The sequence below is a fragment of the Eleutherodactylus coqui genome, unplaced genomic scaffold, assembly GCF_035609145.1.
Source record: "Eleutherodactylus coqui strain aEleCoq1 unplaced genomic scaffold, aEleCoq1.hap1 HAP1_SCAFFOLD_161, whole genome shotgun sequence".
NCBI lineage: Eukaryota > Metazoa > Chordata > Amphibia > Anura > Eleutherodactylidae > Eleutherodactylus > Eleutherodactylus coqui.
The window spans coordinates 46,276-64,108 of record NW_027102187.1 but is presented as its reverse complement, the minus strand read 5'-3'; the positions used below and the strand labels follow the sequence as shown (position 1 = coordinate 64,108).

At 53.0% G+C, this 17,833-nt stretch overlaps 2 protein-coding genes across 2 annotated transcripts; one reads left to right on the top strand and one right to left on the bottom strand.

Annotated features, from left to right (window-relative positions):
* The first annotated feature begins 13 nt into the window (after positions 1-13).
* Positions 14-412, top strand: LOC136599330 (histone H2A type 1). Its single transcript, XM_066588790.1, has one exon. The coding sequence runs from the start codon at positions 20-22 to the stop codon at positions 410-412; it is 393 nt and encodes a 130-aa protein (XP_066444887.1). The 5' UTR covers positions 14-19.
* Positions 413-1,558: 1,146 nt separating this feature from the next.
* On the bottom strand, positions 1,559-1,870 carry LOC136599320 (histone H4). The gene has a single exon (XM_066588781.1). It carries the CDS (start codon positions 1,868-1,870, stop codon positions 1,559-1,561), a length of 312 nt encoding a protein of 103 aa, XP_066444878.1.
* Positions 1,871-17,833: the final 15,963 nt, after the last annotated feature.

Below are 17,833 nucleotides of genomic sequence, written 5' to 3'. Positions count from 1 at the left end.
TGCTTTCCTGTGCTAGAAGATGTCTGGACGCGGCAAACAAGGAGGCAAAGTCCGTGCTAAGGCCAAGACTCGCTCATCCCGGGCAGGACTGCAGTTCCCTGTCGGCCGTGTACACAGGCTTCTCCGCAAGGGCAACTACGCTGAGAGGGTGGGTGCCGGCGCTCCGGTCTATCTGGCAGCAGTGCTAGAGTATCTGACCGCTGAGATCCTGGAATTGGCTGGCAATGCCGCCCGGGACAACAAGAAGACCCGCATCATCCCCCGTCACCTCCAGCTGGCTGTGCGCAACGACGAGGAGCTGAACAAGCTGCTCGGTGGGGTGACCATCGCCCAGGGAGGCGTCCTGCCCAACATCCAAGCCGTGCTGCTGCCCAAGAAGACCGAGAGCAGCAAGACGAGCAAGAGCAAGTGATCGTGCCGATCCCTCCATAGAACCAAAGGCTCTTCTAAGAGCCACCCACATGCTCCTTATAACAGAGCTTCGCCGCTTCTATGCTGTGATACTCGGTGGCCGGTACGCCGGCTGCACCAGGAAACTGTATAAATGTAGTACAGGACTTTCCACAAGGAGGCAGAGGTTGGGGCGGATGCCAATGTGGCCATCCCTGTCACCGGCAGAAGCGGACAATCGTCCTGCTCTAGGTGACCTCATGTCCAGAGGACGGGCGGCTGTAGGGGTTAACAGAGTCCTCTGTTTGGTCACGTATATACAAGAATCGGAACGCTTCCGTTGTGTTTCGGATAGAACACCCAGCTTTCTCAGGGTCCTGCGTGGGCCGTATGCTTACAAAGCGTTGCAGCCGCATCATCCAGCCCTCTCAGAGCTCTGCACGGTCGCCCCCTTAGAAGTGCGCTCATCATGTCACCCAGTTCACCACGGCCATGCCCCTTTTATGGAGGTGTAGCTATATCACCCAGCTTTCCCAGAGCCCTGCACGGCACAGGCTGGTTTTGGATTATAGTAAACCTACAGGGATTAGACGTCCTCTTGCGTTACGGGTGGAGCAGGTAGAGGATTCCACCGCCCGTCGTAGGGCTGGGATTAGGGGGTGTATCTGAGGGTTCTTTACCTCCAGCCCCGAGCGCCTCTATATCAGACGGCCTGGTCACTGATTACACGTGTTACATGGATGAATGGAGGACAGGAAGAGCGGGAGACGCGATCAACTGAGCGGGAAGTTCAAAATCTCCGGGGATCAGCCAATGAGCGGGAAGAATCTGACTATAGCCCCGCCCATAGGCGGCACTAAAACCACCCGACCTCCAACGGCAGGTCTGTTAACCCTTCACCGCACTCATTAATTCAGGCCCAGCTCCTCGCGTATTATAAACATAACCTGCCTGCCCTAAACAGGTTAAGGGGTTTAAAAGCGTGCCGTGACCGCAGCCTGAAGCGCACCCTGTCGGGGAGGCTGCTACACCCCGGCTGTATCATGTCAGAGCGCATAGACTATCACCGCTGCTGACGACCCCACAAGGAGTTGGATTACAGCCTTTCCTTGGAAGAGGTGGGCGGCTCTGAGAAGAGCCTTTGTGTTATGGAGAAAAAGCAGAATTATTAACCTCCGAAGCCGTAGAGAGTGCGGCCCTGGCGCTTGAGCGCGTACACCACGTCCATAGCAGTGACGGTCTTGCGCTTGGCGTGCTCGGTGTAGGTGACGGCGTCGCGGATCACGTTCTCCAGGAAGACTTTCAGGACGCCGCGAGTCTCTTCATAGATGAGGCCGGAGATACGCTTGACGCCACCCCTGCGAGCTAGACGGCGGATGGCAGGCTTGGTGATGCCCTGGATGTTATCACGGAGCACCTTCCTGTGCCGCTTGGCGCCGCCCTTCCCAAGACCTTTCCCTCCTTTACCGCGACCAGACATCTTCCACGTTGTCAGTAGAAAGCAATAAGTGCTCAGCGCAGAGCCCTACTCTATATAGACAGCGAGCGGACCAGAGAGGGAACTACTGATCAGGGCCGTCATTGCGGGGCGTTTCTTTTAGTTGTCTAGCGTAAAGGCCCATCCCCTCTCCCTGCTGATTGGCTGAATACAAGAGCCCTAGCCATCTTGTGCAGCCGACTGGCCTGTCAGCTCCTGAAGCAGTGGGAGAGAAGACGGAGGAGGGGTGACGGAGACAAGGGCCATGCAGCAGAGAGCCGCTGGAGCGTGAATCCCTCCTGTAAAGCGAGCAGTGCAGCTGCTGCCACAAACACGTGGGGGCGAGGGGAGAGCGCGCAGGGAGGCTTCGGTGAAGGGGAGTACTAGAGCTCTGCTGCATCAGCGCTCCCCTGCCGGGGGAGCAGAGAGACACTCAGGAGCCACAACAGACAGCTGTGGGCGGCAGGAACATCAGGGCACCGTGTATAACAAGGAGGCCCCATAACCTGTGACAGTCCCCAGCACAGGGCATACAGTGGCACTTCTACTGCCACCCCAAGAAGCGCCAGGATTACTCCTCCTCTGCTGTGGCCACCATGCTGTGCAACACTCTGCAGATTCTCAAGACCCGGAGTCCCCCTTTACAGTCATCAATGAAGTGCAAACCAAACGACTTCCCTGTGTGACTGCTGCCAGACACTGCTGTATACTCCTTATGTCTTAGGGGCCTTTACAGGTCTACTTAAGGAGCTTTAAGCAATTTGCAAAATCCCCTACAAAGGCAAGAAACGCAGAAGTGGTTCTGCTATGGGACCCACTAGACAGAACTCTCCCAGTGATAAACTAAAGATGTTTGCGAGGGGGGAACCCCCCGACACGGAGCCTACTACATCATCTGCATCAGGAGACGTGGCCTCTGCACCAACCGCCTGTTTGAGTTCGCTTGCTGGGTTGGTTCAGACTTTGCAATGACTGTCCGATCGGCTCTTATCAGCGATGCAGACAGCTACTGTGAATCTAAGAGACCGCGTCACTAGTACAGAGGACAGGATCTCTGTGCTGGATGATACCGTATCCCCGACGGCAGCTACTGTGCGAGAGCTTACGGCAAAAGCAGAAATCTGGAAACAAAAGGCGGGCGGCTTGGGAAATGGTTCACGGCGGTATAAACTGTGTTGTGGGCCTGCCAGAACACACTGAGGGGCAGAGACCGCAGGGGATCATGGAACGGTGACTACCTGAATGCTTCCCTGTCACACAGGTCTTTGTGGTGGAGCGCGCACACTGAGTACCCATGAAACCACCTATACCAGGCGGGCGCTCCTCCTAGACCCCTGTTGGCAAAGCTGCTCAACTCCTGGGATAGAGAGGTGATCCTACAAGCTGCCAGAACAGGAGGCCCTCTTAGATGCAACAATGCTGCAAAATCCATCTTCCCGGACTTCTCGGCAGATCTACAAAAGCAGAGAGCGCCCATCTTTGGGATCAAAAGGCAACTCTGAGATCTCCAGCTGCCATACTCCATGGCATATCCTGTGCGACTGCGAGTGGTGGATGGGGACCGCACAAGTTTCTTCTCTTCGTCGTCTGAGGCTGAGGAATGGCTGTCTAACAGGCATCAACCAGAGTGACTGAAATGTACACTTATCTAAGGAAAAGACTTGGGTATACTAATAGATCATAGACTGAACATGAGTCAACAATGTGATGGAGCAGCCAAAAAGGCAAACAGAATTCTGGGATGTATTAAGAGAAGCACAGAGTCTAGCTCACGTGAGGTCATTACCCCCCTCTACTCTTCCTTAGTCAGACCTCATCTGGAATACTGGGTCCAGTTCTGGGCACCCCACTTTAAAAAAAGACCGACAAACTGGAGCAAGTTCAGGCAAGAGATATCAAGATGGAGAGCAGTCTGCAAAGCATGTCCTATGAGGAACGGTTAAGGGATCTGGGAATGTTTACCTTGTAGAGAAGAAGGCTGAGAGGAGACTTAATAGCTGCCAACTAGAGATGAGCGAACGCGTTCGTCCGAGCTTGATATTCGTGCGAATATTAGGGTGTTCGGGATGTTCGTTATTCGTGACGAACACCATGCGGTGTTCTGGTTACTTTCACTTCCTTCCCTGAGACGTTAGCGCGCTTTTCTGGCCAATTGAAAGACAGGGAAGGCATTACAACTTCCCCCTGCAACGTTTAAGCCCTATACCACCCCCCTGCTGTGAGTGGTTGGCGAGATCAGGTGTTCGCCTAATATAAAAGTCGGCCCCTCCCGCGGCTCGCCTCAGATGCGGTGTGAGTTAGATGAGGGACAGTGCTGTTTATACCGGAGCTGCTGTAGGGAAAGAATTGGTAGTTAGTGTAGGCTTCAAGACCCCCCAAAGGTCCTTATTAGGGCCACTGATAGCTGTGTGTTGGCTGCTGTTAGCAGTGGGATTTTTTTTTTTTTCTCAAAATCGCTCTGCAGACCGTTGCACCTGGCATTAGGGACAGAAGTGCTGCATAGGCAGGGAGAGTGTTAGGAGTGAGTGTAGCCTTCAAGAACCTCAACGGTCCTTTCTAGGGCCATATTTATCCGTGTGCAGTACTGTCCAGGCTGCTGTTGGCTGTGCTGCATTTTTTTTGGGCTTCTCAAAATCGCCTCTGCAGAGCATTCCACCCTCCATTGATACTGCAGGGAAAGAATTGTATAGGCAGGGCCACAACACAGTTATTATTCATTGAATATACGCAGTGCTGCCTGTTGGTGGGAAAAAACTGAAAACAAATCTATTTGTCCAGCCTCTGTCCGTCCTAACGCCTGTGGACACGTGTGAGCTGCGTGAAAAACATTGCTAAATCATACGCAGCCAGCTACGCTTTACTGCTGGGTTCGCCATTTGCTTTCCTTAATTGGGAAAAAAAATACCTGCTCTCCAAGAGTTATAATAACTCTGCTACCCTCACGTTCTGTGACACATAAGCAGGGACACAGCACAGTTATTAAACTTCTCAGGTTCATTGAATATACGCAGTGCTGCCTGTTGGTGGGAAAAAACTGAAAACAAATCTATTTGTCCAGCCTCTGTCCGTCCTTACGCCTGTGGAGACGTGTGAGCTGCGTGAAAAACATTGCTAAATCATACGCAGCCAGCTACGCTTTACTGCTGGCTTCGCCATTTGCTTTCCTTAATTGGGAAAAAAAATACCTGCTCTCCAAGAGTTATAATAACTCTGCTACCCTCACGTTCTGTGACACATAAGCAGGGACACAGCACAGTTATTAAACTTCTCAGGTTCATTGAATATACGCAGTGCTGCCTTTTGGTGGGAAAAAACTGAAAACAAATCTATTTGTCCAGCCTCTGTCCGTCCTTACGGGCGGTGGAGACGTGTGAGCTGCGTGAAGAACAGTGCTAAATCATACGCACCCAGCTACGCTTTACTGCTGGCTTCGCCATTTGCTTTCCTTAATTGGGAAAAAAAATACCTACTCTGCCAGAGTTATAATAACTCTGCTACCCTCACGTTCTGTGACACATAAGCAGGGACACAGCACAGTTATTAAACTTAGATAATTCATTCACTAGAGGCAGTGGGGCCTTTCGTTTTCCAAAAAGGGCAAAAATTATATTTGGCCTGCAGTCTTGCGCCAATTTATTTCCTGCCTGTGAAATCAAATCACTGGTAATACAGCATGCTGAGGGGTAGGGGTAGGCCTAGAGGACGTGGACGCGGCCGAGGACGCGGAGGGCCAAGTCAGGGTGTGGGCACAGGCCAAGCTCCTGATCCAGGTGTGTCGCAGCCGACTGCTGCGCGATTAGGAGAGAGGCACGTTTCTGGCGTCCCCACATTCATCGCCCAATTAATGGGTCCACGCGGGAGACGGTTATTAGAAAATGAGCAGTGTGAGCAGGTCCTGTCCTGGATGGCAGAAAGTGCTTCGAGCAACCTATCGTCTACCCGCAGTTCTGCGCCGTCCACTGCTGCCAATCCGAATCCTCTGTCTGCTGCTCCTCCTTCCTCCCAGCCTCCTCACTCCACTACAATAACACCTGCTCAGGAGCGGGAGCACTCCCAGGAACTGTTCTCGGGCCCCTGCTTAGATTGGGCAGCAGCGGTTCCTCTCCCACCAGAGGAGTTTATCGTCACTGATGCCCAACCATTCGAAAGTTCCCGGGGTCCGGGGGAAGAGGCTGGGGACTTCCGCCAACTGTCTCAACAAATTTCTGTGGGTGAGGAGGACGATGACGATCAGACACAGTTGTCTTGCAGTGAGGTAGTAGTAAGGGCAGTAAGTCCCAGGGAGCAGCGCACAGAGGATTCGGAGGAAGAGCAGCAGGACGATGAGGTGACTGACCCCACCTGGTGTGCAACGCTTACTCAGGAGGACAGGTCTTCAGAGGGGGAGTCAAGGGCATCAGCAGGGCAGGTTGCAAGAGGCAGTGCAGTGGCCAGGGGTAGAGGCAGGGCCAGACCGAATAATCCACCAAGTGTTTCCCAAAGCGCCCCCTCGCGCCATGCCACCCTGCGGAGGCCGAGGTGCTCTAAGGTCTGGCAGTTTTTCACAGAGACGCCTGACGACCGACGAACAGTGGTGTGCAACCTTTGTCGCGCAAAGCTCAGCCGGGGAGCCAACACCAACAGCCTCACCACCACCACCATGCGCAGACATATGATGGCCAAGCACCCCGCAAGGTGGGACAAAGGCCGTTCACCGCCTCCGGTTTGCACCCCTGCCTCTCCCCCTGTGCCCCAACCTGCCACTGAGATGCAACCCCCCTCTCAGGACACAGGCACTACCGCCTCATGGCCTGCACCCACACCCTCATCTCCGCTGTCCTCGGCCCCATCCAGCAGTGTAGTTCAGCGCACCGTTCAGCCGTCGCTTGCGCAAGTGTTCGAGCGCAAGCGCAAGTACGCCGCCACGCACCCGCACGCTCAAACGTTAACCGTCCGCATCGCAAAATTCATCAGCCTTGAGATGCTGCCGTATAGGGTTGTGGAAACGGAGTCCTTCAAAAGTATCATGGAGGCGGCGGCCCCGCGCTACTCAGTTCCCAGTCGCCACTACTTTTCCCGATGTGCCGTCCCAGCCCTGCACGACCACGTCTCCCGCAACATTGTGCGCGCCCTCACCAACGCGGTTACTGCCACGGTCCACTTAACTACGGACACGTGGACAAGCACAGGCGGGCAGGGCCACTACATCTCCCTGACGGCACATTGGGTGAATTTAGTGGAGGCTGGGACAGAGTCAGAGCCTGGGACCGCTCACGTCCTACCCACCCCCAGAATTGCGGGCCCCAGCTCGGTGCTGGTATCTGCGGAGGTGTATGCTTCCTCCACTAAAGCACCCTCCTCCTCCTCCTCCTCCTCCTCTGTCTCACAATCAAGATGTGTTAGCAGCAGCATGTCGCCAGCAGTCGGTGTCGCGCGGTGTGGCAGCACAGCGGTGGGCAAGCGTCAGCAGGCCGTGCTGAAACTACTCAGCTTAGGCGATAAGAGGCACACGGCCCACGAACTGCTGCAGGGTCTGACAGAGCAGACCGACCGCTGGCTTTCGCCGCTGAGCCTCCAACCGGGCATGGTCGTGTGTGACAACGGCCGTAACCTGGTGGCGGCTCTGCAGCTCGGCAGCCTCACGCACGTGCCATGCCTGGCCCACGTCTTTAATTTGGTGGTTCAGCGGTTTCTGAAAAGCTACCCACGCTTGTCAGACCTGCTCGTAAAGGCGCGCCGGCTCTGCGCACATTTCCGCAAGTCCCACACGGACGCTGCCACCCTGCGCACCCTGCAACATCACTTTAAGCTGCCAGTGCACCGACTGCTGTGCGACGTGCCCACACGGTGGAACTCTACGCTCCACATGTTGGCCAGGCTCTATGAACAGCGTAGAGCTATAGTCGAATACCAACTCCAACATGGGCGGCGCAGTGGGAGTCAGCCTCCTCAATTCCTTTCAGAAGAGTGGGCCTGGTTGGCAGACATCTGCCATGTCCTTGGTAATTTTGAGGAGTCTACCCAGGTGGTGAGCGGCGATGCTACAATCATTAGCGTCACCATTCCTCTGCTATGCATCTTGAGAAATTCCCTGCAAACCATAAAGGCAGCTGCTTTGCGCTCGGAAACGGGGGCGGGGGAAGACAGTATGCCGCTGGATAGTCAGGGCACCCTCCTGTCTATTTCTCAGCGCGTACAGGAGGAGGAGGAGGAGGAGCATGAGGAGGATGAGGAGGAGGGGGAAGAGACAGCTTGGCCCGCTGCTGACGGTACACCGGCTGATTGCCTGTCATCCTTTCAGCGTGTATGGCCTGAGGAGGAGGAGGAGGAGGAGGAGGATCCTGAAAGTGATCTTCCTAGTGAAGACAGCCATGTGTTGCGTACAGGTACCCTGGCACACATGGCTGACTTCATGTTAGGATGCCTTTCTCGTGACCCTCGCGTTGCACGCATTCTGGCCACGACGGATTACTGGGTGTACACACTGCTCGATCCACGGTATAAGGAGAACCTGCCCACTCTGATTCCCGAAGAGGAAAGGGGTTCGAGAGTGTTGCTATACCACAGGACCCTTGCGGACAAGCTGATGGTAAAATTCCCAGCCGACAGCGCTAGTGGCAGAAGGCGCAGTACCGAGGGCAAGGTAGCAGGGGATGTGCGTAGATCGAGCAGCATGTACATCCCAGGCAGTGCAACAGTCTTTAAGGGCCTGGCCAGCTTTATGGCTCCCCACCAAGACTGTGTCACCGCTCCCCAGTCACGGCTGAGTCGGCGGGAGCACTGTAAAAGGATGGTGAGGGAGTACGTAGCGGATCGCACGACCATCCTTGGTGACGCCTCTGCCCCCTACAACTACTGGGTGTCGAAGCTGGACATGTGGCCTGAACTAGCGCTGTATGCCCTGGAGGTGCTTGCTTGTCCTGCGGCTAGCGTCTTGTCGGAGAGGGTGTTTAGTGCGGCTGGGGGAATCATCACAGATAAGCGTAGCCGCTTGTCAACCGACAGTGCCGACAGGCTAACACTCATCAAGATGAACAAAGGCTGGATTTCCCCAGACTTCTCTTCTCCACCAGCGGACAGCAGCGATACGTAAGCAATACGTAGGCTGCACCCGCGGATGGAAGCTACGTTCTCTCTCACCATCCAAAACGGGGACATTTCTGCTTCATCAATCTGTGTCTAATATTCCTCCTCCTCCTCCTCCTGCTCCTCCTCCTGAAACCTCACGTAATCACGCTGAACGGGCAATTTTTCTTAGGGCCACAAGGCTCACTCAAATAATTTTTCAGAACAATTTTTATAAGTTTCAATGCGCTTAAAAGCATTGGAACTTTCACTTGAACCAATTTTTCGTTACACTGGGCTGCCTCCAGGCCTAGTTACCACTTAAGCCACATTAACCAAAGCGATTAATGGGTTTCACCTGCCCTCTTGGCTGGCCATGGCCAATTTTTGGGATGTACATTAGTACTGTTGATACAGCAATTTTTGGGGGCCCTCGCCTACAGTGTAATCAAATTAATTTTTAGCCCACCTGCATTACAGCTGACGTTACCTCAGCTGTGTTGGGCAATGCAATGGGATATTTCTATGTACCGCCGGTGGGTTCCAGGGAGCCACCCATGCTGTAGGTGCACACTGAGTCTTTAATACATCTGTACACTTCTAAAGAACCCGTCTGACTGGGCCATGCAGTGTGGGCCGAAGCCCACCTGTATTACGCACGACATTACTACCTCAGCTGTGTTGGGCAATGCAATGGGATATTTCTATGTACCGCCGGTGGCTTCCTGGCACCCACCTAGGCAGTGGGTCCACAGGGAGTTTAACCTACATGTGTCCACTTGTAAAGAACCCCAGTCTGACTGGGGCATGCAGTGTGGGCCGAAACCCACCTGCATTAACCCTTTCCAGTCCACTGTGTGACCTGTGAAGACATTAGGGTTTAAGGCTGTACAGCTCCGTTGTTGGTAGACGTCCGTCGGGGTTCTCTTACTGTATATTGCCAGCCTCTCTGCTGTCGGAGCCTATCCTACGTGTCACCTCATGCAGTACTGGCTTTAGCCAGCATATAACGCCGTTGTATAACGGCAGAAAAAGAGTAAGCCCCCTAGGAAAACCATATACAAATTGGATTGGAAAGGGTTAAGCACAACATTACTACCTCAGCTGTGTTGGGCAATGCAATGGGATATTTCTGTGTACCGCCGGTGGGTTCCAGGGAGCCACCCATGCTGTGGGTCGACAGGGACTTCACAATAGGGAGTTGTACCTGCCTGTGTCTATGAATTAAAAAGCCCGGTCTGACTGGGGCATGCAGACACCTTGACAGAATGAATAGTGTGTGGCACATAGGTTCCCCATTGCTATGCCCACGTGTGCAGCTCCTGATGGCGGTGGCACAGGATTCTATTTCTCATTGCTTCTGTACAGCATTGTGGGCTATCGCTCCGCCACTTTTAAAGAGGGTCGCTGCCTAGCCGTGCCAACCTCTGCAGTGTGTGCCTGCGGTCCCTCGTCATGGCAGACGCAATTCTAAATAGACATGAGCGTGGTGTGGCATGAGGGCAGCTGAAGGCTGCCCAGGGACACTTTGGTGTGCGCTGTGGGGGGGGAGGGGGGGCGGTTGGGCAGCATGTAACTCAGGAGAAGTGGCAGTGGAGTGTCATGCAGGCAGTGATTGTGCTTTGTTGGAGGTAGTGTGGTGCTTAGCAAAGGTATGCCATGCTAATGAGCGCTTTTCAGAAGTAAAAGTTGTTGGGAGGGGGGGGGGGCCCACTCTTGCCGCTATTGTGGCTTAATAGTGGGACCTGTGAACTTAGGATGCAGCCCAACATGTAGCCCCTCGCCTGCCCTATCCGTCACTGTGTCATTCCCATCACTTTCCTGAATTGCCCAGATTTTCACACATGAAAACCTTAGCGAGCATCGGCGAAATACAAAAATGTTCTGGTCGCCCATTGACTTCAATGGGGTTCGTTGTTCGAAACGAACCCTCGAGCATCACGGGAAGTTCGTTACGAATAACGAACACCCGAACATTTTGGTGTTCGCTCATCTCTACTGCCAACATATATGTGAAGGGCTGTCACAGAGCAGAGGGATCAGCCCTATTCTCATCTGCACAAGGAAAGACTAGAAGCAATGGGATGAACCTGAAAGGGAGGAGACACAGATTAGATATTAGACAGTGAGGGGGATCAATGATTGGAACAGGTTTTCACGGGAGGTGGGGAATTTTATTTCAATGGAAGTCTTCAGAGGCCGGACAACCATCTATCTGGGATGTTTTAGTGATCCTGCACTGAGCGGGGGGTTGGACCCGATGACCCTGGGGGTCCTTTTAACTCTACCATTCTATGAATCTATGACTACCTTCTTTCAGGCAGAGAGCCTATTATCTGCTGAGTGGGCCCACTTCCAAATTACCCTGCTTCGCCTCAGAGGCCCTATGATTAGCATATTTAATGTGCATTCAACTTCAGGTTAGCAGGCCCAGGATATATATGTGCATTTAAATGATAGGAGCCTGGAGGCATAGAGATAAAAGCTTTCCTCTATGTATTCAGTATGTGCCCATTATAACAAGAAAAATACAAACGTCTCCGGACGTACCGCCTAGGATCGAGCGGTATGGATGAGAGACTGCTTTCTTCATGCAGAAAAGAGGACACAGCAAGACATATAAGACGGGAGCTAACATAACCTGCTACATAGGTGAGATCATTACCATTGTCAGGATATATATGGTTGCCCATGGATCGCCGTGTTCCTGACTGCTGCGGGCGTGACGCCCCAATGGTTCACAAGCACTACGCTCAGCACCCTCGCAGGGTGATGTTCACAACTACTCTGGTAGATAGATATGCACCGAAGAACAGTGTGCACCACAACTGAAATGCATAACCCTGATGAAAAGCCTGTGCGACACCAGGGTACCACACTCAGCACGGCGACAGGGAACGCATGCGCTGTAGGAAGAGCCGCACACCATGCTATGCTGAATGGTAGCACCGCTCCAGGGAGGATGAAGCCTGGCCCTAACCTAGTAAGTGGGGTGAGGGGGCCCTGCCTTAAAGAAGAGTAGTAGTCTTGATAGAGACAGCCCCACGGTCTTCCTCCTGGGCCCTGTCTGTCCCTGAAAGGACCCCTGGAGAGATGAACCGAACAGCAAAGCAACACAGAAATGAAAAACAGAAATGCAACTGAAAAGGAACCCACAGCGACTTATCTGCAAGTAGAAAAATACCCAGCACAGAAGAGCTCCAAACTCCAGGGACTCCACTATGGAACATAATAAGCAGCACTGAGCAAAGGGAGGCGTGATAATATATAGCCACTATGCACATGGGAACTGGCAGAGTGAATGGGAAACCACACAACATCACCCTACTCCCAGGCATGACTAATCCAGCATGCATCAAAGACAGGCAGCACCAGCAGTCTCTCCACATGGTGCATTAACCCCTGTCCTCCATAACACGGCAACAGGTCTTGACCTGCGTCCAGACCACCATGCCCCAACAGCATCAGGGTACAATAGTACCCTTCACTCCTAACCGTTGAAGAGGATGGACTCCAACTACACCTCAATCACTCGCATTTATAGAAGGCAGACTTCTTGTGACGGTACAGATATTGGTACTTTTGTAGACATATCCCAGCCACTTTCAGACATTAGCCCCTTACATGCTGCAGCTGTGCAATGCATACAACATAGTACTAGACCCTTACACGGGCACTGCCCCCCCCCAGCAAGCAGACATGTTTCAATGTTTCAATAAAGGCCCATTTAGCTAGCTGAAAGACAACGATGAGCCTTATCCATGCTGCATGCTGCATTCTCAGCGGGATGCCACTGATACTATTGTTTTAGCTGGTATCCTGCTTGGGGAACACAGCCGGAATATGAAGAAGACAAGCGCTCCAGCTGTGTTCTGCATACCCCACTAGGAGTGCTTAGCGGGATATCAGCTGAGCGCTCCGAGAAGACAACAGCTGTATGGAGAAGATAGCGGTCCCGCTTGTATTCTGCATACAGCGTGAGTCTTCATTTACACGCTTATGCAAAGCGAACGCTCAAAACTGTCCCATGAACTGCCGTGTGCGTGGATTTTGAGTGATAATCGTTGTGTCTAAATGGGCCTTTAGAATTCTCTTCATTAAACACCGGGAGATACTTAAAAGTGATATTTACCTAATAGATACCATAACCCCCAGGCCCAATATAGTATTCTGTAAGGACACATCAAAAACATAGGGGCAATTTATCTACCCTACCGGCAGGATCCTATAAGTGCCAGCATGGAAGATGCACACGCTGCAACAATATAGCACACCGCATGCAGCAAGCAGAGATATGACCGGGCACATTTACGACAATACAATACTGTTTAATCTGTAACCCGTCCGAAGTGGAGACTGACTTCAGATGGCCACCAAGCTCCAGTATTCATCATTCTATACGGCCCGTGTCACACCAGATTGATAACATCACAATGCACAGTCAACTGCCAGACAGGCGGGCTCATTAGCATGCAATGTGTTTGTATGTCTGTCTGTCTATCTTTAGATATACTATGTAATCAATATAAATGATAGAATCCACATTGATATAATTAAGGTAATAACGAGAGATGAGCGAGCACACTCACCCGAGCATTAGGGGACTCGAGATGCTTGTTACTCGAGACGAACACCACGCGGTACTCCAGTCAATTCCATGTCCTTCCCTGCATGTTTAGCGCCATTTTCTAGCCAATAGACATGCGGGGAAGGCATTACCACTTCCTGCTGTGACACGCCAGCCCTATCCCACCCCCCAGCAGTGAGTGGCTGGCGAGATCAGGTGACCGCCGAGTACCTAAAGCGGTCCCGCCCGTGCCTCGCCTAAGACACACGCTGGGAGAGTATAGGGACAGTGCTGCTGCTGATATAGGGTTAGCATAGGTTCTTGTCTACAAGAACCCCAACTGTCCTCCTTAGGGCCACATCTGACCGTGTGCATTACTGTTGTGGCTGGCAGGGAGCAGTAGTGCCCCCCCCCCCCCCCCATCTCGGGCTGTGCAGGCCATTACAGCTATAGCGTTCTAAGTCTGCAGTGTATTATACAGAGTATAGGGAAAGAGCTGCTGATATAGGGAAAGTGTTAGAGTAGGATCCTGTCTACAAAAACCCCAAAGCTCCTCCATTGGGCTGCATCTGACCGTGTACATTATACTTGTGGCCTGCTGGGAGTTGTAGTGCATCCATTTTTGTATTACGCATCTAGGCCTGTTCCCAGCCTTTCAGTAATAGGCGTTCTCAGGCTGCAGTGCCGTACAACCGGCTCTCACCATGAAACTGCACTCAAATATTTCCTAGCCTACTGCAAACGACTTCAGTTATACCGTTCTGTGTCTGCAGTGTATTAGACAGCGGTCTCACCGCTAAACAGTACCGTAATATTACCGGGGCCACTGCAAAGTATTTCAGCTCTGCCGCTGTGCAGAGCGTCCCACTATACCCTTTCCTTTGTGGGGTTGAGATCGCCGCAGTTACCAGCACTATCCACTGGCGTTAGACTCTTCTCCCCCTCCACACAGCCTCTATTATCTACAAGTCTCTGCGAGCAGTAAATTACCCCTAGGTATCAGCGCAAGACAGCGGGTAAATGTTTTCAAGTCACAGCATAGAGCCTCTGCTATCTACAAGTCTCTGTGTGCGGTGAATTAAGGCCCAGTTGTCAGTGCTGTACAGTGGGGTAATTTATTTGGGCCCTGCTCTATTCTTAATCCGCCATGATGAGGAGTAGGGGTAAGGGTCGAGGACGCGGAGGTCCAAGTGAGGGTGTGGGCACAGGACGAGTTCCTGGTCCAGGTGAATTGCAGCCGGCTGCTGCGGGATTAGGAGAGAGGAAAGTTTCTGGGGTCCCCAGCTTCATATCACAATTTTTGGGTCCACTTAATAGACCTTTATTACAAACAGAGCAGTGTGATCAGGTCCTGTCGTGGATGGCAGAAAATGCATCCAGCAATCTATCGACCACCCAGTCTTCTACGCAGTCCATTACAGCAACTCTGAATCCTCTGGCTGCTGCTCCTCCTTCCTCCCAGCCTCCTCACTCCATGAAAATGACACATTCTGAGGAGCAGGCAGACTCCCAGGAACTGTTCTGGGGCCCCTGCCTTGATTGGGAAATAATAGTTCCTCTCTCACCTCAGGAGTTTGTCGTGACCCATGCCCAATCTTTGAAAAGTTCCCGGGGTCCGGGTGATGAGGCCGGGGACTTCCGGCAACTGTCTCAAGAGCTTTCAGTGGGTGAGGAGGTCGATGATGATGAGACACAGTTGTCTATCAGTGAGGTAGTAGTAAGAGCAGTAAGTCCGAGGGAGCAGAGCACAGAGGATTCGGATGAAGAACCGCTGGACGATGAGGTGACTGATCCCACCTGGTTCGCTAAGCCAACTGAGAAGAGTTCTTCAGAGGGGGAGGCAAGTGCAGCAGCAGGACAGGTTGGAAAAGGCAGTGGAGTGGCCGGGGGTAGAGGCAGGTGCCAGAGCGAAGAGCCCCCCAACTGTTTCCCAAAAGCACCCCCTCACGCCAAGCCACCCTGCAGAGGTCTAGGTCTTCAAAGGTGTGGACGTTTTTCAGTGAGAGCACAGACGACCGACGGACAGTGGTGTGCAACCTGTGTCGCGCCAAGATCAGCCGGGGAGCCACCACTACCAGCCTCCCCACCACCAGCATGCGCAGGCATATGATGGCCAAGCACCCCACAAGGTGGGACAAAGGCCGTTCACCACCTCCAGCACACCACCTCCCCCTGTGTCCCAACCTGCCACTCAGATCCACCCCCCCCCCGCTCACGACACAGGCACGTGCGCCTCCCAGCCTGCAACCACACCCTCACCTCCACTGTCCTCCACTCCACCCAGCAATGTCTCTCAGCGCAGCGTTCAGCTGTCGCCAACACAAGCGTTTGAGCAAAAGCGCAAAAACGCCACCACGCACCCATACGCACAAGCTGTAAATGTGCACATTGCAAAATTAATCAGCCTAGAGATGCTGCCGTACAGGCTTGTGGAAACGGAAGCTTTCAAAAACATGATGGCAGCAGCGGTCCCGCGCTACTCGGTCCCAGTCACCACTATTTTTCCCGGTATGCCGTCCCAGCCCTACACCAGCACGGCTCCTGCAACATAAATTGTGCCCTCACCAATGCGGTTACTGGGAAGGTCCACTTAACCACGGACACGTGGACAAGTACTGGGGGGCAAGACCCACGGACACGTGGACAAGTACTGGGGGGCAAGACCACTATATCTCCCTGATGGCCCATTGGGTGAATTTGGTGGAGGCTGGGACCGAGTCAGAGCCTGGGGCCGCCCACGTCCTACCCACACCCAGAATAGCGGGTCCTACCTCAGTGCTGGTATCTGCGGCGGTCTATGCCACCCCCTCTAAACCCTCCCCCTCCTCATACGCAACCTGTACCTCTCAATTAAGAAGTGTGAGCAGCACGTCGCCAGCAGTCGGTGTGGCATGACAGCACAGCGGTGGGCAAGCATCAGCAGGCCGTGCTGAAACTACTAAACCAAGGTGACAAGAGGCACACGGCCCCGAGCTGTTGCAGGGTCTGACAGAGCAGACCGACGTCTGGCTTTCGCCGCTGAGCCTCCAAGCGGGCATGGTCGTGTATGACAACAGCCGTAACTTGGTGGCGGCTCTGCAGCTCAGCAGCCTCACATACGTGCCATGCCTGGCCAACGTCTTCAATCTGGTGGTTCAGCGGTTTCTTAAAAACTACCCTCACTTGCCTGACCTGCTCGGCAAGGTGCGCCGCGTTGTTACTAATGCTGGGCTATGCCAATACTGCTGCTACGGAAATGTTACAGACGTCTGTCTATACTGTTACTAATACTACTCAAATGTTACAGGGGTCTGTCTATGCTGTTACTACTCAAATGTTACTGGGTTCTGCCTACGCTGCTGCTACTAAAATGTTACAGACGTCTGTCTATACTGTTACTGATACTACTCAAATGTTACTGGGGTCTGTCTATACTGCTGCAAATGAAATGTTACTGGGGTCTGTCTATGCTGTTACTACTCAAATGTTACTGGGTTCTGGCTTTACTGCTGAAAATGAAATGTTACAGGGGTATGTCTATACTGTTACTACCGAAATGTTACTGGGCTCTGTCTACGCTGCTGCTACTAAAATGTTACTGGGCTCTGCCTACGCTGCTGCTACTAAAATGTTACAGGGGTCTGTCTATACCAGGGGTGGGCAATTAATTTTCCCATGGGGCCACATGAGAAATTGGAATGGTTTTAGAGGGCCAGACCAACATACGAAGGCTCCATGCACATTGCCTTAACCCTTTCCAGTCCAATGTCGGGCCTGCCCCGACATCATAATTTCCCTCCACAGCTCCGATGTCGGGGCAGGCCCGACACTGCAGTGCAGGAGTGGATCTGCACCCGATCGTCAGGCACATCGGGTGCAGATGCACTCCTGCACTGGTCCTCATCGAGGACCCCCGAGGAGAAGGCAGAAAGGGTTTTTAACGGTGTTTCACCCCGTTTTACGGCGCGGCCCCCGTGTATGCCAATGGAGAGGGGAGCGGTAAGGAGCACTCCCATCTCCTCTCCGCAGCAGCACGCCGTAGTTTCGCTTGGGTTACGGGCCGGGCGAAACTACAGCAGTGTGCATGAGCCCTTAACTTCATTCAGGACACTCTTTGCGGGCCGGTCCGAGCTATTCAGCGGGCCGGATGTGGCCCGCGGGCCGTGCTTTGCACAGGTCTGGTCTATACTGTTACTAGTGAAATGTTACTTGGTCTGTCTATACTGCTGCCAATGAAATGTTACTGGGGCCTGCCTATACTGCTGCAAATGAAATGTTACTGGGGTCTGTCTATGCTGTTACTACTCAAATGTTATGGGTTCTGCCTATACTGCTGCTACGGAAATGTTACTGGGGTCTGTCTATACTCTTACCAC

Coding starts and splice junctions, on each gene's coding strand:
- LOC136599330 (XM_066588790.1), top strand. CDS start 20: ATGTCTGGACGCGGCAAACAAGGAGGCAAAGTCCGTGCTAAGGCCAAG.
- LOC136599320 (XM_066588781.1), bottom strand. CDS start 1,870: ATGTCTGGTCGCGGTAAAGGAGGGAAAGGTCTTGGGAAGGGCGGCGCC.